The sequence below is a fragment of the Carassius auratus genome, chromosome 20, assembly GCF_003368295.1.
Source record: "Carassius auratus strain Wakin chromosome 20, ASM336829v1, whole genome shotgun sequence".
Lineage (NCBI taxonomy): Eukaryota > Metazoa > Chordata > Actinopteri > Cypriniformes > Cyprinidae > Carassius > Carassius auratus.
The window spans coordinates 19,972,300-19,997,748 of NC_039262.1; the positions used below are offsets into that span (position 1 = coordinate 19,972,300).

At 36.0% G+C, this 25,449-nt stretch overlaps 2 protein-coding genes across 3 annotated transcripts; both read right to left on the reverse strand.

Annotated features, from left to right (window-relative positions):
• Positions 1-289: 289 nt before the first annotated feature.
• LOC113121133 (metalloendopeptidase OMA1, mitochondrial-like) lies at positions 290-13,146 on the reverse strand. 2 transcript variants are annotated; one of them, XM_026291376.1, is made up of 9 exons: positions 12,115-13,146; positions 11,953-12,027; positions 11,553-11,638; positions 11,106-11,279; positions 9,939-10,046; positions 8,143-8,271; positions 6,770-6,844; positions 5,243-5,392; positions 290-1,380 (listed from the first exon to the last, which is right to left on the reverse strand). In XM_026291376.1, exons 2-9 carry the CDS (start codon positions 12,014-12,016, stop codon positions 1,117-1,119), a joined length of 1,050 nt encoding a protein of 349 aa, XP_026147161.1. In that variant the 5' UTR covers positions 12,017-12,027; positions 12,115-13,146; the 3' UTR covers positions 290-1,116. The 2 variants fall into 2 exon arrangements, with proteins under 2 accessions (XP_026147161.1, XP_026147162.1); XM_026291377.1 differs by lacking the exon at positions 12,115-13,146 and having other exon boundaries at positions 11,553-11,781; positions 11,953-12,065.
• Positions 13,147-13,297: 151 nt separating this feature from the next.
• Positions 13,298-25,319, reverse strand: LOC113121132 (histone H2A deubiquitinase MYSM1-like). The gene is made up of 20 exons (XM_026291375.1): positions 25,177-25,319; positions 24,405-24,477; positions 23,449-23,519; positions 23,258-23,323; positions 22,712-22,784; positions 22,533-22,631; positions 21,020-21,461; positions 20,735-20,945; positions 20,122-20,252; positions 19,925-20,028; positions 19,719-19,796; positions 19,431-19,516; positions 19,269-19,326; positions 16,285-16,335; positions 16,121-16,195; positions 15,818-16,006; positions 15,607-15,739; positions 15,417-15,522; positions 14,214-14,271; positions 13,298-14,002 (listed from the first exon to the last, which is right to left on the reverse strand). Exons 1-20 carry the CDS (start codon positions 25,236-25,238, stop codon positions 13,703-13,705), a joined length of 2,466 nt encoding a protein of 821 aa, XP_026147160.1. The 5' UTR covers positions 25,239-25,319; the 3' UTR covers positions 13,298-13,702.
• Between the last annotated feature and the right edge of the window lie 130 nt (positions 25,320-25,449).

Genomic DNA, 25,449 nt, shown 5'->3' on the forward strand with positions numbered 1-25,449 from the left:
AATTATATAAAAATGTATGATTAAACCGAGAATCAGTCCCTTTGAAACATTCTGTAAAGTGCTGTAACCTCAAGCAATTTCAACAGATTTCTGCATGATTGGGAATTTTGTAAAAGGATGAAATAATTCCTCATGCAAAAAGTTGTTTCCCTCGTGCAAATTTGCCACGTTGACCAATTAAAAGCTGGTTGGTCTGAAAGAGACTTCTATATGACTTCCATCATACATAATTTTTTTTTTTTGTGTGTGACTGCGCTTAAAAAATAAAAAAACCTGGAGACCCAAGACCGGGAAATTAATTTATCTTGTATGTAATTACAGTCAAAATATGTCTACATTCATAGTATTCATACAAAGTGCATTTAAAATAAACCTAACACAAGAACACAAGCATTGGGCTCATTTAGCACCAGCTGCCTTATAAATCCTCTTGATAATGTAGTGTGTCCAAAGCTCCAAACACAGTGACATTAGCTGCAATGCAGCACTAACATTACAACCTGGAACCTATAGGGGACATTAAAGCAGAGGCAGATGTTTGATGAATAATGTACTCTACACCATAATGCACATAACTTCACAGAGGTCTTATGCTAATAACATCATAAAAACCAATCAAAAACCCATTTACAATTGCTCTATTATTATTATTTTTAAAGATTTATGGCATTTTATGCCTTTATTTGGATGGGATAGTATAGGTCAACAGGAAGCGAAGTGGGTGAGAGGAGGGGGATGGGATCGGGAAAGGTACGCGATCCAGGACTCGAACTCGTGACACCCAAAGCACAATGGTGCTGTATGCCACCACGCTGCCCACGAGGCCATCAGCGCGGACGATTGCTCCATTATTAACATGACTGCACCTCCACGGATGCTTGAAGGAGGAGCATAAACTCAAGCATCACACACAAATAATGTACATACCCTCACTCAAAACATTTCACTAGACTAACTGACGTAAGTATCAAAGTGACAGCTAATCAAATGGATCAAAAAAACTGTCTGGTTCTATCTGACAATCGTCTCAGTCCTTGTTCAGAGCTACTGGACTGGAAAAAGAGAAGTGAAAAGGAAAGCTTGGATTTGTCCCTGTCAGTCATGTTCAATCAAGTCTTATTTACTAAGCAGAGTTTGTGGCAGAGCGGATGTGGCCTGCAATCCTCCCAACTGAGGCTGAGACCCCGGAGTCGGGACAGGAGGGGACTGAGGGAGCGGCAACATGACTTCAGCTCTCCGTTTCTCATTCTTTTCTTCTTGTGCAATCTTTTCTTGTTTTTTGGCATTGTCCAGAAGCAATTCAACAGACTGGTGGAAAATGACACGGGGGTCAGCTTTGGGGAGGGCAGGACAGTCACAGCGTGCACGGAGCTCCAAAGCCTATAACAACACAGAGAATGACACAGATTTATGCAGATGTATTTAAGTGTGACCTATGAACCCTCCGTCTCTTCCTCTTTACCCAGGTGACACTGCTTTTTAAGAATTGATGGATGGATGGAAATAGTGATATGAAATCTGGATGGATGGATGGATGAAAACAGTTACATGAAATCGACATGGATGATGGACGGAAATAGCCAAATGAAATGGGGATGCATGTAAATAGTGATATGAAATCTGGATGAATGGATGATCGATGAAAACTGTGACATTAAATCTACATGGATGATAGATGGAAATAGCAATACAAAATCTGGATGGATGGATGGATGGATGATAGATAGAAATAGTGATATAAAATCTGGATGGATGGATAGAAATAGCATTATGAAATCTGGATGGATGGATGGCTATAATGACATGAAATCTGGATGGATTATGGATGAAAATAGCTAAAAGAAATCTGGAAGAAGGGATGGAAATAGTTATTTGAAATCTAGAAATAGTAAAATGAAATCTGGGATGATGGATGGAAATAGTGACATGAAATCTGGATGGATTGGAATAATTACTCATTCATAAAATATGAATGAATGTAGCCTTGGGCGATAAAACTGTATCTGTAATTATCAACGGTAAACCTTAATCGAAAAAATGTTCGATATAGCGCACGATATAGGCGCGTGCTATGAATGACAAGGAGACAGCACACATGAACACATGCTGAGTGCTGTACCTGCCTGTGAAGATGAGACTGTAAATAAAAAAATAATATTTGATGAATTTAAAATACAAATTTGAATTTGAATGTTCGTCATGGGGGGGCCTCATCAGGAGCTGCACGATATGCGTAATGATGATGCAAGTGTCTGTCATACTTCATTGTTTTTGTTAGTCTGTCCAGTTGAACCCACAAGACGTGCCGCTGCTGCGATATTCATTCAAAATATTAGAGAAATGTAGAAGCTCAATGCGGAGAAGTTATTTGTTAAGTTAGAACCAAAGCCAAGCCATTCACAAAGAACGCATATAAGGTGCATTTTGGGACAGACTATTATGACCGTTGCACTTGCGTCTCATGCAAGAGATGCTTAGAAAGCCATGTAAAGTTAAAAGAGTTTAAACTTATAGAAAACACGGTTATTCCATTTCACTGCATCTCATGTTTTTAAATGCAATCTGTGTTATCGGCACTTTGGAATTAATCTATGTATAAATACATGATGCTGTTTTGTTCATGATTGTTTATGCAACTTACGAAATTATATATTTTTTTATATATGTTAATTTAGACATTGCGCACGTTTTGTAAAGACTTTTATTTTAATAGCATTAAATAACAAATGTATTGGGCTGCATTATTTTGTCTTGAATTGGGTAAATAAAAAATACAGTGGTTGAATTTAATTATTAATTTTTATATTATTATTATTTAAACATTTAGTTTTAAAAAAGGTTATAATAAATGTCAATAAATATCGATACCAAATAATATGAAACATATCATTGCTACATTTTTCAGCTATATCGCCAAGCCCGAAAAGAATATTCATGAACTGGAACAGTTATCAAAGAAATGGATTAATGGAACGATGGAAAGTGATCAAAAATCTAAATGGATGGTTTGGAATAGTCATTGAAGGGAGGGATGAATGAACACAGGATATCTTCTACATTAAAGATATCCAGACTCAGACTGATTTGATAAAAACACGGCAGGACTGTTAAAGAGTTCAAGCTCAAGGTTATGTAAGACCCCTGCATGCCACTAAAATTCATACATTCGCGCATCTTTCCGCCATAGCTTTGCTTCGTATATTACACAGCCATTTCGTGTAGCCACTGGTGACAGGGAGAGAGATGTTCCAGTAGATGGCTGTCCACATTGCTCTACAGTCTACAGTTCGCTCTATAAGCAGTATGTTAACCTGAGCTCTTTGTTCAAAGCAGGTGGTCAAGGGATAGCTGGTTAGTATCATCCAGTTAGTCCCTGCTGGTAGATTCAGTAACTGCACCATATGCATGGCTTTCTCTGCTGACCACTGAAGTTGTGAATTCTGAGGGAATTTGTTTGCAAGTAACATATTGAAAATTGCACATATTTCATCATTTATTGTAGTTTTTTTTCCAGTGCCTGATCTTTTTTGTTGTTGTTGTTGCTGAAGGCTCTTAAAAGCGTGAAATCGATTTATAATTGTCCATCTGCTGCCTAACATCACAAGATACTTGCATAAACACTACAGTTACACACATTCAGTACACCTTAACACATTTTTAATTCAGCGAGAATAGATGGAATTGATCAAAAGTGACCTTGAACACTTTTAAAATGTTTCAAGTAAATGCTGTTCTTTTCAACTTTTTACTTCTCAAACAATCTTGAAAAAAGAAAAATACACAGTTTTCAAAAATATTAAGCAGCACAATTATTTTCTGCATTGATAATAACAATAAATGTTTCCTGCAAATCAGCATATTATAATGATTTCTGAAGGGTCATGTGACTGGAGAAATGCTGAAAATTCAGATTTACATCCCAGAGAAGAATTTCGTTTTGCAGTTAGAGCTATTTTAAATTGTAATAATATTTCATCATATAACAAGTAGTCCTGTCAAAACTAGCATGATACATTTTTTCAGTTTGACATGTTAAACATATTTAAAGCAATCAGTGCAGCGGCAGAGCTATGGATGGCTATCTCACTCTCAACAGCTGTTTCTGTCACTTTTTCTCTTGACAAGAAGTGCATTTATTCAGTCACAGAATGTCTTTACGACCACATCAAATGCTAGACGTTTCAGACATGTATTCCTGCTTCACCTCAGCACCAGCTATGAGTCAAACGAGCACAGAAACGGTACTATGCTTGCAGCGCATGCTCTTCATAGTGCGCACTGTAGTCTGTATCAATTCATATTAAAGCGCAAAATAAACAACATGCATGCAATGTCATAGACAGTTAAGTCACAAAGTTACCAGAAATGCAATTAAAGCTGCCTTAAAGGGATAGTTCACCCCAAAATTGTATCTGCGTACCCCCAGGGCATCCAAGATGTAGGTGACTTTGTTTCTTCAGAAGAACACAAACTAAGATTTTAACTCAAACCATTGCAGTCTGTCAGTCCTATAATGTCAGTGGATGGGAATTACGACTTTGAGAGTAAAAAAAACATACACAAACAAAACCAAATTAAACCCTGCGTCTCGTGTCAATACACTGATGTGTAAAGACACAAAATGATCGCTCTGTGCAAAGAAACTGAACAGTATCTATATCATTTTTTTACCTCCGATTTTCACCGCAATGTCCGAACTGTCCAGAGTGCGTCCTCAACAGTAGGTCCCTGATGCGTCGTCTTCTTCTGCTTTATGGCAGATCGCAGACTTATAAGTGCATTACCGTCACCTAACTCTCAAATAGACCATTGACACTATCTACAATCTCAATTAGGAGTTTTAATTTGAAAGATAGGGGGTGTTATATATCAGTTAATTGGTTTTGTTTGTGTATGTTTTTGGACAGTAAGTGGACAGGAAGTGACATGGGAGAGAAAGAGAGGGACAGGTTTGGGAAAAGTCAGCGAGCTGGGAATTGAACTCAAGAAGGCCGCAGTGCAACAGCATGTTGCAAGGAAGGACAGGAAAATGGAACTGGGATTTCAAATGGGAAATGATGCATTGGCACCAAAGTTTAGCATGGCTAAAATACACTAAGCCATGGCTTTGATGGTTCTTTCTTTTAGATCAATTCCTTAACCATTTGAAATGGTTGTTACCTTCTCAGCTGCTACATGTTATGGTTCACGTTTGTGTGGAAAGATATCTAATGATGCATGTATTTGCTTTCATGTGCTTTACCTCAGGGACGAGGCGGTCCAACTGTCTGACACGGTTTAGGTGGGAAGGGTGTGTGGACAGCCACTCGGGGATGGTGGGTTCGCCTCTCAACTGATCATAGATCTCCATCTGCTGCCAAAAGACTGGGCCCGCCCTCACGTCAGCACACGCCTGACAGAAACACACACAAATCTCAAAAAACACACATACAGAGATGGTTTCCAGGCATGTTAGAGCTCCACCATCATCAAAGGAAGCAAACAGAGAGATGACACACACACACACAACCCCACGAGTGCTCGAAGCTCTGGACACGTCATTAGCTGGAGCCCAGAGCTGGCTGGCTCACGGACAGCATGACTCATGACTAGTCTAGCAAGCCTTGCATCGTTACCGCAGCAACGTGCCAGTGTCCTTCACCGCGCCGACTGTGGCAGGCCGGATCCGCTCCCGTTTATGAGCAGCAGCAGGCGGCCCTTTATTACTACTACAAAAGATAGAAGGGAATTTACTGTTTCTCTATAATGATGCCAAGCATGGGATCAGGAGACATGCTGACAGGAAGAGCAATACACCGTGAATCAGATCACTGCCACATAGAGAGAGAAACGCTTCCGTCAAGCTGTTTGTAAAGACACAGTGCCATCTAGAGGTCATGTAGGTTACTGTGACTTTAAATAACTGATAAAAACAGGTTCTGCAGCATGGAATTGCATTTAGTTTTTCATGGTTTTAACGGTTTTAAAGTTATTAATTATTAGCTATACAGCTTTTATTTAGAGTGAAATTATTCTAAAATATGTGATGCCTTCAAAAGTTAATTTATTTGTCATTTTAGACAAGTTTTTATTATTATAATGTTTCTTTCTCTGTTTTCTCTCATGATCTTGACATTCCCTAAAGCTGTTTTCTCATTATCACGATTTAATCTGCTCATGATCGCGACATAACAAAAGTTGTTTTCTCATGATTTATCTGACAGCAGCACAAACCAAATTAAATAAGAAATATCTATTTTAATAAGAAGCTGTCCTAAATGTAATGATTATATCTATCCTACATGCCCAGTAAAAATAACAAATTAATTATGCAATGTAATTTTATTAAGGAATTATGTTGAATCCAAGGTGCTCTAAAAGATTTAACAATAATTTTGCGCATTTACAATCAAATACTAATTGAATTTACATAATATACATTAAACAAATCCTAAATTGCAAACCATATCTATAACAGTTATTAAAAATGTGTTATCAGAAATTAAAATAATCTGAAATAAAACAACACTAAGCTATAAACAGCCTGATTTTCTGAACAGAAAGTGTTAATTGTGACAATTAATGGAATTTTCATCAACCCAGACACACAATGTTTTACAAAAACATATTATTATCCATGAACTGCAAATTATGAAACGTATATATAAATGTATATTATGTAAAAGCTGCTTACACCCTGAAACTGGACTAATAGTGCATTTTATGTAGACATTTTATCAATGTGTTCCTTTGGAATTGAACCCTGATAAAAATGTAATTTCTGCAGTACCTTGGCAGCCAGTCGCAGGCCAACCTGGTCCGCCTCTGCCTCCAGCTTACGACTGAAGGGCCGGTTAAATAAAAACTAGACAGAGAAAATGAGAGAAGATATGCAGTTAAATGAGCTATTCTGACAGAGCACACGGAAGCTATATTGAGTAAACAGAGAAAAATGGACAGAATGAAGTGAACCATATTTGGAGAACAAAATGACTAGAAGATAAAAATCTTAACCATTAAAATGTAATTTATTTTAAAAGTAATGGGAAAAGACAATGAAAAACGGGGAGAAAAAAGGGCTGAAAATATCCACATTAAAAGGAGAGCAAGAGAGTAGTACACGGTATCTTAGAAGAAAAACACCATAAAGTACAATTCAATTTAAAGTGGACCTTTGTTTCACGCCTCACAGTGATTGAGAAAATGCAAATTCGATATCCATTTAGAAGGCAAATAAATGTAGCTGAATTCTAACTAACCTCAAATTGAAGTCCTTAGAAACCCAAATAAGATCTCCTCTGAGATAGTGTTATTGTTTTACAATGGTGGCGAGAGAGTACTTGAGAAGGTTTCTTTGAGCTCGAGTAGAGGAGTATAATTCACGTTTAAAGGGTCTTTAAGGGATTTTAGAATCAATGTTAAAGGAGTATTTGCATCACTAATGGACAAACCCAACCTAAACAGAGTCCCACCAGTGTCTTAATTCTGAGCAAACAAAATGTAATAAAACATTATCAGTTAGTACAATTAATAATAAAAAAACAAATTCATACTTTTAATCAGCAAGGACACTTTATATTTTGACATTAAAGGCAATAAATAGAATTTATAAAAATAAAAAATACATATTTTATCCGAATACTTATTTTTCTATTAAAGAATCATGTTCCCACAAAACATTAGGCAGCACAACATTGATAAGAAGAAGAAATGTTCCTTGATATTATTACTACATGACAGAATGACACTAATGTATGGAAAATTCAGCTTTGCCATCACAGAAATAAACATTTAACATTTTAAAATATATTACAACACAAAACATTTGCATTAAATTGTAATATTACCGTTTTACTGTTTTTTTATCAAATAAATGCAGCCTTGGTGAGCAAGAGTTATCTTTAAAAAAAAACCACATATTCAAAAAAAAAATTATTATATATGTGCAAAATAAAATATTATAAAATAAACTATTTAAAATGCTTTTTTTTGTTTAATGGATGTGATATTTACTTTCAAAAATGTTTTATTTCCAACAGACTGGGAAAATTAAATGGCTTAATTAACCATGTGTGGGAACATGTCATTGGTCATTGGGAAGGAGGCAGATTAGGAATCAATTGAAGAAAAGAGAAGGAGAGAGATCGTGAGGTCAGCTGTCACCTGCACTAGTTTGCTCTGAATCCACTGGCCCAGCATGGCTAAACTGTCCCTGGGACAGATCGCCCAGATCGCCGTTAACAGGATGAGAGACAACAGCTCCACCACCTGAGCCAAACTGGCCTGCTCTGCCTGAGAAAGAGAGAGAAATTCATTATGTGCATCCGTTTTTGTCGATTTTGTCATTTATCTACTATGCTAATTTATTTGTATATTGGTGTTAAGAACCTTTTTTTGTAATCTTGCTTAGCAGCCCATTCTTTGACAGCATGCCCAATTAGAAAAACAATGTAGAAAGACAAACAAAAAGAAACAAGCAATTTAGCAAAGAGAGACATAATGAATCATACTGAATTGTAATTGGGATACACATTGTATTGAAAGAAGGGCAACAGATATGCCAAAACACATGTTCACGAGTGGCTGGGTGCATGCCGCAAAGCAGATTTGTTGGGTAATTATGTCAGCTACATGGTTATACAGTTGTATATGATAATAAAAGGTGTTGAAGGAGCATTCTGAGTTTATGGATCGCTAGTGATAATGGGAATCATACTGTTATATAATCATTTAACCTATTACAATAGCTTATAGCTAATAATAACTGTATAATAGTAAATAAATAGTAATAAATAATAATGTTTTTATTTTTCATTCCTGCAGGTTTGGTCCTCCATATCTTGGGAGATGTTTACCAAATATATATGCATTTCCATATGATTTTCAGTTTCTATCAACAAACATTTTGGATGGTCCTTACACAAAGCTACTGCATTCAAAAGACTTGAATAACTCGTAAAATATATCAAACCAAATATATATGACTATATTTTGTGTTTCACATATTATATACCACCATTAATAGGATTTTATGTTTTTGAACGTCCCTTATGCTCACCAAGGCTGCATTTACCAGATCAAAAACTGAAATATTGTGAACAATTATTACAATTTGAATTTTACATTTTCATGTTTTAAAATGTACCACATTTTCTGTGATGACAAAGCAAATTTTTTTAGCATCCATTACTCCAGTGTTTAGTCTCAATCGTAAGATAGTTTTTCATCTTTTTTTCTTTTTTGAGACAGTGTGCACGCAGGTTTGAAATCTGTTCCAGCATCTGCTAGCTTGTTGCGGTTTGAAATAACAAAGGGAGCACTCATGAGTCTAACAGTGTGTTTCATGGCTTTAAAGGGACTTTGTAGTGCCACATAAAAGTGAACTAAATCAATTTAGTCTTTCACAACTACGCCATATTAGTCCTGATATCAGCATTAAGCTTCTTCACCGTAACCAGACCCACAGTGTGACGCAACAGCTCTGAACCTAAAACATCTCTTTAAACCGAATCTTTAACAGCGTTATAGTGCCTCTGAGACAGGACGCCTCCTTCTCTTCATTTAAACCAAGAGAAGGGATCAAAGTAAAACATGACACATGTAAAAGAGAGATAAAGCGAGCCCTAGAACCTAATGAAGGGGTTTTCACTTCCAGAAAAAAAGCTGAGGGACACAAAGGAAGTACAAATTTAGTTTGATCCAAACTATAAAGGCCAGAGGCAGTGTGAAGACCCTACAACCATCAGACAATGGGTAGCAAACCATGTAATACTGATATACATTTACATTTAAATCAGAATGACCCTAAGGGAGAGATTACAGAAATGTAACACTAAGCTCTTGGATAGTTTACTTTTAGCATAATTCATTATCGGATTCAAATAGATCCTGATAAAATGACAAAAATGATGTCAATTTGGGTGTCTGTGCAAAGTTATGACAGTGTGGGCGGGACTTACTGCGTGACCAATCAGAGTGTGAGCCATCTCATGTCCCAGTATAAAGAGCAGCTGATGGATGTCTGCTACAGCCTCCAGCATTCCTGCGAAGATGAAGACCTTTCCATTCTGACACACACACACACACACACACACACACAATCATTCCTGCTGTGAAATCACAATCATTTCCTCCTCTAGTAATCAGTTTCAAGATTTTTTTTAATCATTTGCAGGGAATTTACAACATACTTCTCTCTCTACATGAGTACTAAACTGTATGAAGAAAAGTTCATACACATAGCTAATAAGAGAAAATATCAAAAAACTGTGTGTCATTTCACAAACAGGAAATTCAAGAATGAAATAATAGATTACAAATTATCTATTTTTATCTTTCTTTTACAAAGATTTTGATGAAATAGGGACATAAACATACTACTGTTCAAGCCTTATGCTAACAAAGGCTGCATTTATTTGATCAAAAAAAGTAAAAACTGAAATATTGTAAAATAGTATTACAGTTACTAATTACTAGTAAATAGAAATTAAATAGAAATGAAAATGTTCTATTTTATTATATTTTAAAACCTCATTTATTTCTATGGTGGCAAAGCTGAATTTTCAGCATTCATTCCTAGTCTTTAGTGTCACATGATCTTTTAGAAATCATGATAATATTCTGGTGCTTTCTTGTTCAATAAACATTTCTTCTTATAACTGTTATAAACAGCTGTGTTGTTTAATATTTTCATGTAAATTGTCATACCCTTTTAATTTAAAGAGTAGCATTTTTTGTAATATAAATATGTTGTAACATAAAAAAAATTATTTACTGTCACGTCAGTTTAGTTTCAATTAGGTTTATTTTGTCAATGCTAAATAAATATAGTTAAAAAAAAATCTTATTGACCCCAAAATTTGAACAGTTGTGTATATCGAGTATATGTAATATTACCTTTCCTGTGTATTTTTATTTTATTTGTGTATGTATATAATGCTCAACATACAATAGATTGGATAATGAAGAAGCAAGTCATCTAAATATAAGCAAACCCTTAGATTGATGATTTCTTCGCAGTCAGAGTTGCATCTTAAAAAAATTTAAATGCTTTAAAAAAAAAAAAAAAAGATATATTTGGTTTATTTATTCAAGAAATCCTTTGGTTGTTACCAGATCTGACTCACAGGCAGAACAAAAGCATTGATTGTTGGGCCGTCCACCACGTGGACCGTCCAGGGGACAGAGGAGATCCCAGCAATGTCCTGGTTTCTCTCGGCCAGAATGCGAACCAATGACTCCACCGCCTGATGTCTGGGATCTGATGGAGCGATCAGAGAATCCTTAAACTCCTCCATATACTGAGAGAGAGAAAGAGGAGCAAGAGTCCATGAAATAAAATGGAATTTAACGACTTGTGAAATGAAACATCACATTTGATTTTCATAATAAATAAATAAATATAAAATATAATATATCATTTTGGACCAGCTCAAGGTGTTGTTCGTGAAATATCGTTATTGATCATAAATTCATATGCACTGAACTGACTGCTACCACAAAATAAATAAAATAACTGAAAAGAGACTGAACAAGTGTGGACATGACCAGAAACTGCATGACCGCAGTCGTACCGCTTCCGCAGTGACCGGAGCCAGTTCCATGAAGCTCTCCCTGCTGAACACCAGCAGTCGGGTCCTGCCTGTATCTGGAGATTCATCTAGATGAGTGCATAAAAAGAGGGAGATGAAGAACAGCAGTCCTGCCCCAGCTCCCACAAAGTGCCAGCATCGACACCATGTCCATTCTCGAAACAGTTGCTTTTTATTGGGCGGCAGAGCCAACCACTATTTTCTAATACTCCTAGAGACAGAGAGAGAGATACACATTACCGTATTTTTCGGACTATAAGTCGCACCTAAGTATAAGTCGCATCAGTTCAAAAATACGTCATGATGAGGAAAAAAAACATATAAGTCGCACTGGACTATAAGTCGCATTTATTTAGAACCAAGAACCAAGAGAAAACATTACCGTCTCCAGCCGCGAGAGGGCGCCCTCGCTTGTTAAGTCTGACCTCATGTAGCACCTCTTCCATGTCCAAGCGCTCTATCAGATACCACAACAAAATGACAAAAGGTGCTAATATACACTCACAATGTGATATAATACTAGTGAAAAAGTTATAATCCTAACCTTTAACTCCATACCGAAGTCACAGATAGCCAGACAATGAAGAAGGGAAAAAAAAAAAAACACTGTAGTATACCCTGTAAATTTCAAAGTCTTTAGCCTAAATTATTAATATGAATAAACAGAGCTCATAAATGGCTGCTGAGGTCATATTCTCAAGTGAAGCGAGTTGAGGCTTTTTAAAAGTGCTTTTTACATCATCACTTAACAACTGAATAGCGTTCCCAAAGCAATGACGCAGCATTGAAGTGTACCTCTGAAAGGGAACATCTCGGTTTATGTATGGAACCTTGGTTCCCTGAATAGGGAACAAGATGCTGTGATGCTGGCCGTTCCGTACCTTCAATAGTGCTTCCTTCGTCCTCGTGTAAAATCTGATGAAATAGCGCACAGCACGCATATATGAACATACACTCAATGCGGTGCTAAGCGAAATTTGGCCAATAAATTAGCGCAATGGTATAAGGGCTTCAGACATTCGTCACACCAGAGGTGTTCCCAAAGTGATGACATCATCGCAGCATCTTGTTCCCTATTCAGGGATCCAAGGTTACATATGTAACGGAGATATTTCATTAGATGCTATAGGTAGCCTAAACTGTAAAACTATTTGCTGTACAAACCAGTGTGTTTTAATTAAGATAACAGATTAAAATAATATAATAGGACACCTCAATTTTCAGTATCAAGCAGAAAAATGAACTGTTTTGTAGGGCTAAAAATAGTTGGACGCAAATGAGACCAGAAGCTAGACCCATAGAATTTACAAATGGCGGTACACATTTTTACCCCAGGAAAAAGGTGGATAGCAAGTCAGTGTGATGATCGAGTGGTACTTTCACTTGATCGCTACAACTTTCACCTTTGATATAATTTTATTGCTACAATGCCTTAATTACAGATATTAGGTATTTAAAATGTAATCATCTGTTTTGAGATATTCTTCACTGTAAAGATGATCTCGAAACTCTCCTCCATGTACTTCACTGCTACAGTTAAAACACTCCCCTTGCCAACAGCAATGCACTTCAATTATCGATTGTCACAATTCACGAATTTTAACACTACAGTAACTTCCATTAAACCTTTCAATCTTTATACTCGCTTTCAGTAGAGAATACGCAATACGTTGCTTCGTTAATTCTGCACTTCAATGTGTCTGTTCAGATTTTAACAACATCTTGTGTAAAACCCCAAATGTATATCTGTGTTTATTTGCAGTTGATATTTTTCAGTGCTAACATGATCAAACTTTAACAGTAAAAAGGACAGCTTTTGTCAGTTATCATTTCATTTTTACTCAAATTGTGTTACTCCAATTTCAGTTAATCTTTTTCAGAATACGTTTATTTATAAACAGTAAACAAACACTTTCTTGAACACTGCGATCAAACGGAATTAAAAAATGTCATCAAACTATAGTGTACAACATGTATTAAGTGTTACTTTTTTTTTGTTTAAACTCGACTTTTATGAAAACTAGATTTTTATGAAAACTAGATTTTTATATAATTAAAATCTACCTGAGTGCAATGTTACGCAATTTTGTACAATGTATGAATGATGCATATGTCCTCCGCAGTAGAAGTATTTACACAGGGCTGATATCTTCACAGCTTTTAACATGGCTGACAGGTCTTGTAGCGTACAGTTCATCTGGGCTGTCAGACTGCGTAACACACATCTCATCCGTGGCATCGCTGCTGTTGATTAGTTCAGAGGAGATGAATGACAGTAACTGAGGCTGTGTTACTGTTTCATGAAGATGAGAGGAGGAAGAGACGGTCTCAGGGACAAAATGTGTATTAAACAAGGTTTCTATCTGTACCAGGAAAGTCTCTATGTCAATCTCTGAGACCTGCTCCAAAGTCTTCCGGATTGATGTAAGCATCTACAAACAGATGAAACAAATAATAGTTAATTATAATGAATACAATTTATAATTTTATAAATGTAATTATTTAGCAGAACTCATTCGACTAAGATGTCAAATAAATGCAAATAAATTCACCGTGAACCATTAGAATTAGTTTTTGCGGATATCCTGCATCCTACCAGTTACCTCAAAGAAAACACTGAATATCAAATTTCCGACGAATTACCTTTTCCAGGCAAGTCAGAGAAGAGTGTCTGCGGAAGAGCCTGTCCATTGGTACACTCCTGACAGAGGAGAGAAATATTACCAAATATTTATAGAAATAGCACAGCACTGATGGATGATGTTTTTAACATGGTCAGTTTTCTTCACTGTAAAAATTAATAATGAATTTTAAAGCATAAAGCATAGAGAAACATTATGATTAAAAATTTTGACTTCAAAATTTTAATACATTTTCAAATACAATCTATTCTTCCTGTGATCATTACTCTAGTCTACAGTGTCACATGATCCCTGAGAAACCATTCTAATTTGCTTATCAGGATGATGATTTCTTACTATTTCCAATGTTGAAAACAGTTGCTAAATATTTTTGTTGTACTTTATTAGGATTATTGCATTAATTTAAATTATAAATTAAGTTGAAAAGAACAGCATTTACTTGAAATAGAAATAATTTATTACAATATAAATGTCTTTACTGTCACTTTTGATCAAATTAATGTATCCTTGCAGAATCAAATTATTTTTTTATGTCTCTCAAAAAAACAAAAAACAAAGTGTAATCTTACTGACTCCAAACTTTTGAATGCTATTTGGTCTTTTATTTCTCTGAATAGTAGCAAGCTTTATTAAGGCTGAAAGTTATGTAAAATAATTACCGTATTTTTCGGACTATAAGTCGCACCTGAGTATAAGTCACATCAGTCCAAAAATACGTCATGATAAGGAAAAAAACATATATAAGTCGCACAGGACTATAAGTCGCATTTATTTAGAACCAAGAGAAAACATTAGCGTCCCCAGCCGCGAGAGGGCGCTCTATGTGTTCCAGGAGCACTGAGCAGCATAGAGCGCCCTCTCGTGGCTGTAGATTGTAATGTTTTCTCTCTTTTAATTTCTCTTGGTTCATGTCAAATTAATTTTGATAAATAAGTCGCACCTGACTATAAGTCGCAGGACCAGCCAAACTATAAAAAAAAATGCGACTTATAGTCCGGAAAATACGGTACTAATACAAATACTAATAAACAATGTTAGAAATACTCTACATTCAAATATTCTGAATAATAAGTATTGTTTATTTAATATTACTATAATGTCTGGGCTAGTAAATGGAAATGTGAATAATGTGCAGTGTTTTGTAACTTTGTAATATGTTCATGTATTCTTGCTTCCCTCTTACAGTCAAAAACACACAGCTCACCCGTGAGACATCCTGTACTTGAACACCACCCATTCTGCTCTTCTCATCACTTCTGACCAGTCAGGAAGCCCAGGTGAATACTGGATGTTAAATCGGTATGGAAACCCTGAAACACAAACCACAAATGGATTCAAGTTCAGCTGTAGCTGGGCCTGTTTTATTATTTACACTAGGTGCTGCTGTAACATACTCTGAGGTCCAGAGGGTCCGGTCTCCTCCTGGACCAGCAGACAGGTGGTCTGAGACAGGGGAGACGGGTTACTTGAGTTATACGGGCTGACAATCATCCCGATGAACGGCGCACCCCCTCGAGAGAAATAACTCTGCCATAGAAACGGATAGAGAGGATGTGACACCTAACAAAAAACAACCAACTACAATACAATACAGTCATGCATTACCTGGTATTTAGCCTGAGTGTCAATGTCTCTGAGGGAGGGGTTGGGGTCGAAGGCTGGATGAGAGTGGTACCATCCCACCACACTGTGACCTTTGACCCCGAGCAGCTCTGAGGCCTGAGTCTGAGAGACAGGGTCCATCTCACACTGCAGACCTGTGCTCAAGCTGTTACATGGCTCTGCTGCACAGATCTGCACAAACAGCAGCAAACATTACAAACAACTCAACAGGCATTTATGTCACAGTGATCCTAAACTGACTGAACTCATTCAGTCTCTGTTGAAAGAATAAATGAATTAACTGACCTTTAACACCTTCTCTTCCTCTTCATATGTTCCTCCTAAAAGGCCAATCACCTCTCCCATGGATACATGAGCATGCTGAGAAATGATTCAATTATTAGTACAACATAATACTGAGGAATGAAGGAAAAATGCAAATGTGGAAAGCAACACTCTGTCATACTTACTATATCCATGACAACAAGAGCCTCAGCAAAAACAATCACTTTGTATGGTTCCTGAAACGAGACGTAACAGAATTCAACAGAATTCTATATTGCCTAAAATGTTCAGGTTTTGGTTTCGTTTTCGTTCAAGGTAATGATCAAAAAGTAGTTTGACCAATAATAACGTGCAAGCACTGTGCATGATTAAGAAGGTGGGTTCTACAGAGAAGTGATGCAAATATGCGTATCATATTAGTGTGTTCGTTTGGCTTATAGCAGCACTGTGTAGATCGATCATTGTGTGACATCAAAGAACCACGAGAGCGATACGGAAGCACAAGGTGGAGCTCTTGTGGATGTAAATGCAGACAGACAAAACCTGGATATTTTAAACAATATCGAAGATGGGACCTGTAAAAATGGCACATATGGTCACCCTAGTTATGACTGAGAATGAGATACTATATTTTGAATTAGTTTAGCTTTATCCATTTTCATTTTAAAGATAATTAAAGTTTTAGGAATTTGTTTTATATATATATATATATATATATATATATATATATATATATATATATATATATATATATATATATATATATATAAACTGTTTTAGTTTTTTTACTTCATCAAATTAGAGATAACGCAGATAGAGCCTTATTAGGCTTTAGAGGTTTTTCCTGATTGTACTGAAAAAAGCTTCGAAGCCTCAAAGACACTACCAGTGACATCTCGTGGACGGCTGCAATTATAGCAGTCGCTTTCAAATGATTCACACATCTTGTTGATTCCAGTTTCAACACAAAAGCAATACTAAGCAATGGCACCTGTGCCTTCATTCTGAGAATCATTGTCCACACATGAAAGTGTTATTATGTTACAATGAAGCAGGGAGGAAACACCAAGCATTTCACGTCTCCTTACAACGCGCCGAAGATTTGAATCAGTTGCCCCGCTTTAGGTGTTTATTGTGACGTCTGAAGCCTCAAACGTCATCGGTCACATGATCATGGAGGTTTGATATACAACTTTCAAACCAGTCTGCTTCAATCGAGTAAAACAAGCTTCAGAGCCTCAGAACGTCAAATGTCCCATCTCTACATCAAATGAAACTAAATGAAAATTAGAAAGTTTAAATAAATTGTCAACTACATTTTTTTTTTTAGTTAACTATAATAACCCTGATGAACAAATTATGAAGAGGAATTACACTAGTACCAAGCATTTAGGTGGCACTTCACGCTTGAATTGACTTTTACCCAGATTTTTAATCTAGAGAAGTCAACACTAGCTGCCTTTAGTCATAGCCAGCCATCTGATGATGCCCTGTTTTTAATCAGCAACCACATACAAAGTCATCAAGTGTGTATGATGGCTAGTGTTTGAAAATCTGTATCCCAGTCTTTAAGGTGAGGGGGCATGATTAATCATGTTTTATTTATATATATATATATATATATATATATATATATATATATATATATATATATATATATATATATATATATATATATATATATATATATATATATATTAGGGCTGGGACAACGCGTCAAGGTCATTGATGACGTCGATGCAAAAAATACGTCGACGCAAAATATGCGCATCGATTCGTCGACCTGTTTTTATTTCTCAAAAAAACGCTTGCAAACCGTTTACCTTATGTGCGCTGAATATACGCGATGGCCGGATCAACATTCTGTCCAACGTTATATAACCAATCCAGGGGTTTTTCTGCATTGATCTTTTTTTTGCCGGCTGTCAAAGCCTTATTTGATCGGTGAGTGATGTAGAATAGAATGACTGCTTGCCTGACAGGGCACGTACAAGAGAGAGCCCCGGCTGCGCGCGCACTCACAGTCTTCAAACAACACTTGCTCTCTCTCTCCCTTGTGCATATTGATCAAAATCATTAAACACGATACAAAAAGGGCGAAACACCAAAGTTTCACGTGCGCTCGCGCACTCACAGTCTTCAAAGTACATGAGCGCTGTCTTGCTCTCTCTCTCTCCCTCTCTCTTTCTCTCCCTCATGCATATTAACCAAACTCATTAGACACGACAGAAAAAGGGCGGAATAGCAAAGTTTCACGTGGAGCATTCAGAGATTTTTTTTCTCTCCATGACAGGCTGCTGGCTCCCACTGTTAATTTTTATTTATTTATTTTTTGTGAAAGCACTCTCTGTATTAGCTTAAAGCCCTCAAGTTTACACTGGTTACTGTATTCTTTCAATTGCTCTAAACAAGTATTTTGAATGACCTTTTTTATTAAATGCTATACATCAAGTTGGTGTTATTTTCATCTGAAAGAATAACTTTTTTCAGTAAACTATGCGCTATGTGTTCAGTAAGCTTGTTTCAGTAAGCTATGTGTTTTCAAGGCTTCAAGGTTTTATTGAATGCTATCTCTATACAAGTGCAAACTAATGCATTCTTAGTCAGTCTTTTATTTTGTAATTTTAAGAGCAATAAACATATATTGCAATGTTAAGGTATTCATGTTTTTTTCATTCAGATATGTAAATCAACATGTATAAATTGTTAGTAGGCAATTAATGGGGAGATAATTGAAATCGAATCGGTCTGAAAAAATGAATCGTTAGATTAATCGAAGCATCGAAAAAATAATCGCTAGATTAATCGTTTAAAAAATAATCATTTATCCCAGCCTTAGTTTAGAACCAAGAACCAAGAGAAAACATTACCGTCTCCAGCCGCGAGAGGGCGCTCTATGTGTTCAGTGTAGACTACAGTAGCACTGAGCAGCACAGAGCGCCCTCTCGCGGCTGTAGATGGTAATGTTTTCTCTTGGTTAATTTCTCTTGGTTCATGTCAAATTAATTTTGATAAATAAGTCGCAGGACCAGCCAAACTATGAAAAAAAGTGTGACTTATAGTCCGGAAAATACGGCATATATATTTTTTTATTAATTGTACTTTTTTCACATTTTTATGCAGTAAAATACTGATCAAAGACGTTATAAAAAAAAAAAAAAAAAATTACCTCTGTTTCCTCTCCAAAAGCTTTGCATGGAATGAGCTGGAATGGATCAAACAGAGAGCTGCAGACGACAAAGTGATGCAATTAATTCAAGATGGTGACATTAAACAAACAATTAGCTATTAATGATAAAGGTTTCAGTTTTGTTAGTGAGCATGTGTTTACCCTCTCTGTTTGGGGAGTTTAGATGGTTTAGGTCCTTTCTTCTTCATTTCCTCTCTTCTGATGGCCAGCTCCTCTGCGCTCAGATGCTGGATGACAAAAATCCAAAAACAAATCAGGGCTCAATGATAAGAAAGCACAAACAAAAAGTATTTTCTTAAAAAGAAAAAGCATTGAAAATACATACATTACTATAGCATTTAAAAAAAAATGTATCAGGTCAGGTCCTGGAGTAGTTCTCTGTAGATTATATTTCAGTTCTAAGAAGAACTGCAGATTTTGATTCAATACCTCATACGTCTGACCCTCTAGTTCTTTAACATCACACCAATTCCCCCACAGGTCCCGAATGCGCCGCTTCCTTGTGCGCTGCAAACACACACACACACATACCACCAAATACATTAGAAGAATCATTAAATGAGCAGATAAATGAAAACAGTTGTAATGGATAAACATCCACAGATAATGATGATGAGAACAGTAACAGTGAGCACCATAGACTGCAGTCTCTGGGCGAGATGATACGCCTCCAGACTGTCTTTGTTTTCTTTTAGCCGAGATCGATCAACCAGCTGTGGACGGTTATAGATGGCCTGATCTGCAGAGGAGGGGAGAAAGAAAGAGAGTTTAGGGAGGGAAACTGTACTCATGAAAACGGAGTACATAAAACTGACTGAGCAGTAAGCATTACCACAGTTGAAGTTAATAGCTCCGATGAGCTCCAGGTAGGTGTGTATCCGACCGATGCAGTTCACATCCCCACAATTCTTCAAGCCTGGACGCACTGATGTCTTGTTAAGGTACTTGGGTTTACTTCTTCCCCTGAAGAGACATGAGAGAAGGTCATTTTTTCCAGAAGTTTTCAAGAGAAGATCAAGTTTTTAAAGTATACATTACTGTTCAAAAGTTTATGGTCAGTAAGATTTTTCTTTTGAAAGGAATTGGAACTTTCATTCAGCAAGGATGCTCTACATTTATGAAAAATTACAGTATTTTTATTTTATTTTATTGTATTCATCAAAGGATCCTGAAAAAATAAAATCAGTTTCTATAAATATTTTAAGCAGCAAGCACAACTGTTCTGAAATATATATATATATATATATATATATATATATATATATATATATATAATTAAAAAGTGTAAAAAATAGTATTTTTACATTCATATATAAATATTTAAACCATAATATGTAGTTTTAAAAATATAAAAATTATTTTTCTTTTTAAACACTATTTTCAGTATATGTACTATGACTATAACTTGAAAATGTTCCTCAGAAGTGCACAGAACAACATCTCACCATTGGTCCAGGATGTAATTGCGGATTTTTAGATATCTCTCTGGTGTTTTTGATGGACGTCCCTCGAAGAATTCAGGCATGGCTTGCTTCTCCTCCTCTGTGATGGTGTTTAGGTCCAGTACAACCTCCTGATCAGGAGCTCTGAGCTCCTCCTCCTGCTCCTGGTCTTCCTCCACCTCCTCCTCAGGACTTCCACATGATCCAGTCTTCTCTGGAGCACAAGAATACATTAACACGTAATGGTCTGCTACAGTTAGAGCGATTAAATGAAGTGCTGGGGTGTACCTGCTCTCTCAATGCTCTCCTCCCCAGACGGGCTGTGTTTGCTTGGGCTGCCTGATTTAGAGAAGCGCGTCCCACTTTCCTCCTCAGGTTCCGAATCAATCCCATTATGAGGAATAATGGCAGCGTTTCCATTTGTGCTTGGATCAGTGGGTCCATCTTCAGCTGTGCCTCCTGATTCTGACAGTACGTCTGATGGAGGTGGCAGTGGACCGAGTTCTTGTTTGTGGTTGCACTCTGGGGAGTCTGGGGGCTCTGGCTGGTTTTCTGACTGAAGCCCATCGTCACTGAAGTCATCAGTGATGTCAACATCTTCATCATCAGAGAGTTGCTCGATGCGCACAGCATTGGTCAGGGCTGAGACGTCAGGCTGGATCGAGGAGACCATCGTGGTGTCTGAGGTCACATTAGAGGAGGGCACTTTGACAGGTATGTCTGTTTTACACTAAAGTTCAGACACGGGGGAAAAAATTACTACTTGTACCACTGATAAAAGGATGCTTACTGAAAGAAGATCATTTTATTTGAATACAATGTTCAAAAAAATATTAAGAATACATTTTCTACATACAATGTGGTATCAACATGTTTTATATTTCTGAAGGAATTCATATTGATATTTTTGATCAGGCTTGTTGAAAAACAGGAAATATTATTAAACTGCTATTCTGCTCAATAGTATCGGGTCAGGCAGATTTGATTTTATAAAGTAGTTGTCAAAAATTATTATAATATAACACTGATAAGAATCTTTTTTTTTGGAGCAGAAAATTTGCATATAAGAGTGATTTCTGAAGAATCATGTGACTCTAAAGTCTGGAATAACAGATGCTAAAAATCTTTCAAAATTGTAATCGCAGACACTTTGAAATATATTGAAACAGGAAACGGTTTAAATTGTAATACTTTTTCTCAATATTAATGTATATTCAGCAAGTTCAGTGAGCAGAAGAGATTTCATCCACAAACATTTAAAAAAAAAAATTATTACCAACCCTGAACTTAAGAATGCTATTGTAATTTTTTATTAGTACTATTCCTTTTTTTACTATGTAACTTATTATTTATTACTAAAACACGAATTTATGGTTTTTGTCAAATTTAGTCAAATCAGTCAAGTCACAATGGAACAACCAACGTGAAGGAAGTCATTTTATTGTCATGTGACAGGAAGGCAATAATGGTAGACCCACAATAAGTATCTTAAAATATATATTATAATTACGATCGAAAATATCATAACATGCAAAATTAGTTCATGTAGTCAACTGTTCATTAGTAACCCCCAAAAATTATGAACAAATGAAGGGGTGGCGATATATTTTTATTATTTATTTAAAAATTAAATAAACAAACACACAAACGTAATACAATAAATATTTATTTATTTTGATTAAAAAAATACCACCTTGTATGTCTTTATTTATAATTATTCACTTATATATTAATTAATTAAAGCACTACAAACATCTGTACCAAAAGCGTATGGTGATGTGGAAATGGGCTAAATACATACCTTATTTTTGAAGTATTGCCTAGCGTAGCTCTTCACCTGCAGAACTGTCCTAGTGCCGATTAGTTTGGCGATCTTCGTCCACCTGTGGCCAAACTGAGCCTAGAAACCATATTAAAAAAATAACATTTAACTCCATAAATGAGAGAGAGCGCTGTTTTCTATGTGTTCAGAAAACATACCAGTCCTTTCTCAAAGAGATCTTTCTCCTCTTCAACCCAACGAGTCTGAGCTCCAGAACTCTTCACCAATGCCCTACAAAGATGTTCTGAATTAATTACTATATATATATATATATATATATATATATATATATATATATATATATATACACACACACACATACACATACACAAACATTGAAAAGTTAGGGGTCTGTAAGATTTATTTAATTATTATTAGTTTTTTTTAAAGAAGCCTCTTATGTTCAAAATTAAATTAAATAAAACTATTTGATGCAAAACAGACATATTGTGTAGTATTATTAGAATTAAAATAATACTTTTACATTTTAATTCATATTATTTTGTAATTTATTCCTGTGACAAGCAAAGCTGAATTTTCACAAAGAAAACATCTGTAACAATTGTAAAGTCTTTACAATCATCTTTGTGTGTTCTTGCTGGATTGATAGTATTTAAAAAGATCTTACATACATCAAGCTTTTGAACAGTTATGTAGTTGTTTACATATTCATGAACATAAAGGAATAAAAGAAGGAAGCTCACTTTTTTACTTTAGTCTTTTCATTGGTCCATGCCACCTTTGGTGCCTTTTTACTGGCAAAATAATACCTTTTCTTTTAAGAAAAGCAATGCTGTTGATGAATGATCACATCCATTGTGCATTATGGGATGTGAAAACCAAAGATGAAGAAAATAATAATTGATCAGAGTGACGTGAGAAGAGTGAAGGATACTGTTCCTCCAGCAGCATGCTCTCGATGGCCTCTCTGTTCTCATCGCTGATGGAGCTGTCCAGCGTCCACGGCTGAACACACACAATAAAAACAACATGTTATATCCATTTTCAGAGTATCTTTACTAGGGGTGACCCCGAACAGTCGAAGATTCGATAGGAGGAGCCTGAATCGACTACCAGTCTCACAGTTGAATATTCACCGGGTGGTATGATCACGCCATTTTGGCTATATTGGGACGCTCAAACATCTGATTTCACATAGAACTACTGGTTTTCTCCCAATAAGTTCATACACAGTCCATTAAAATAATGCTGTAAATAAGAATCTGAAAAGGACAAACAACAATGCAGAATATTATGGACTATGACTGGGAGGGAGTCTGGGACTGTAATATACATAACAATTATAATGAGAACACTATTATATTAAAACAGAGTTTAGTTGCTGGTAGCATATAAGTCGTAATATTAGCGCTATGTTGTATAAATAATGAAGTGTATTCTATGAGCTTAATAATGAGTGAAATACCATTTATTTATCAGTGCGCACAGCTCTAAACAGAGATGCAGAACATTAATACCTACTGTCATATAGTTATACAACATTAAAATTAGCGCACTATTGTAAAAGGATTTGTGAATTCTTGGGTTTTCACTGACGTTTAATGTTAACTATCTTGTATTCAAAAACATTATTTACCAGAAATGGCATCCGTTACACATTTCTCCTGTGTGTTAATGTAATAATCACTGTCGAATGTCTGACTTGACTCTTAATAATGTATTTTGCCCCATCCCAAAAACATATAATTCGACTATCAATCAAATATCAGCAAGATTCGAAAATTCTGATTCAACTATGAAAATCCTTAGTCGGGGACACCCCTTATCTTTACACATAGTGTCAGTTATCATTTAAGGATAAGCTAACCCTTAAAATCCATTGTACTTTACCAGTATACTGCTGTTTGTCTTCCAAGCAGACTGTAAATATTGATCCTGGAGAATCTCAGCACTGTTCAGGTCCCTTTTAAGAGAGCAGACAAAAAAAATTAAGATATTTAATATAGAAGTATTACAGCAATTAATTTACAAAAGACAACTATGGAGTACTTGATTACAGATGATTAAAGCCATAGATTAAAGCCCATATTTTTGTTTGATTCTTTACAAAATGTGTGTTAATCTTCATGTGGGACTGCTGTGCTTGGATGCACTTCTGATAATGTAACATATCTACATTTGTAATCCCTGTAAGTTAGTGATTTTCGGTTTATTTTACAGTGTCCTTGATAAAAGTGTAACTGTATATTTAAGTACTGAGTAATATTAATTAACGACATGCACTAGGCCTTTGATATAGAGTTAATTGCAAGCAGCTATTATTTACTCGTTATTATAAACTTTATGTAAACAAACATAACATTATGTAAACCGTTTCCAGGATCCGTGCGAAAATTACTGGATTTACATCGTCAACACAATATTAAAAAATGAATACAACGTTCCACATGTTAGTTTACATTATTAACTTTAATGTCTTGTTAGCAATTAACTGAAGCTCCACTGTTACAGTATATCAAACTCGGTTCATATATTCCTATGAATCATGTCGGTCGTTTTTCTATTGCTTGTCTCACTTCTGCTCATCCATGAACTGAAATGAATCAAAGCAGAAGTGCATAATATTTCCCAGACAGCGGGAAATTAAGGAATAATCTCCTACCCGACTCTTTCATCACATTCATCTCCCTCGATGTCAACAACATCCGTCAGCTCGTCTGCCATGTTTGCGGCGGTTGGGTGTGTGTGTGTGTGTGTGTGTGTGTGAGTGAGAGAGAGAGTGTGAGAGAGAGTGTGAGAGAGAGAGAGAGAGAGAGAGAGAGAGAGAGAGAGAGAGAGAGAGAGAGAGAGAGAGAGAGAGAGAGAGAGCGGGAGGAGTATGTTTGTCACAGCGCCACTCACTGGCAGGAGGACGCTACTGCAGAGTGTTTCACTG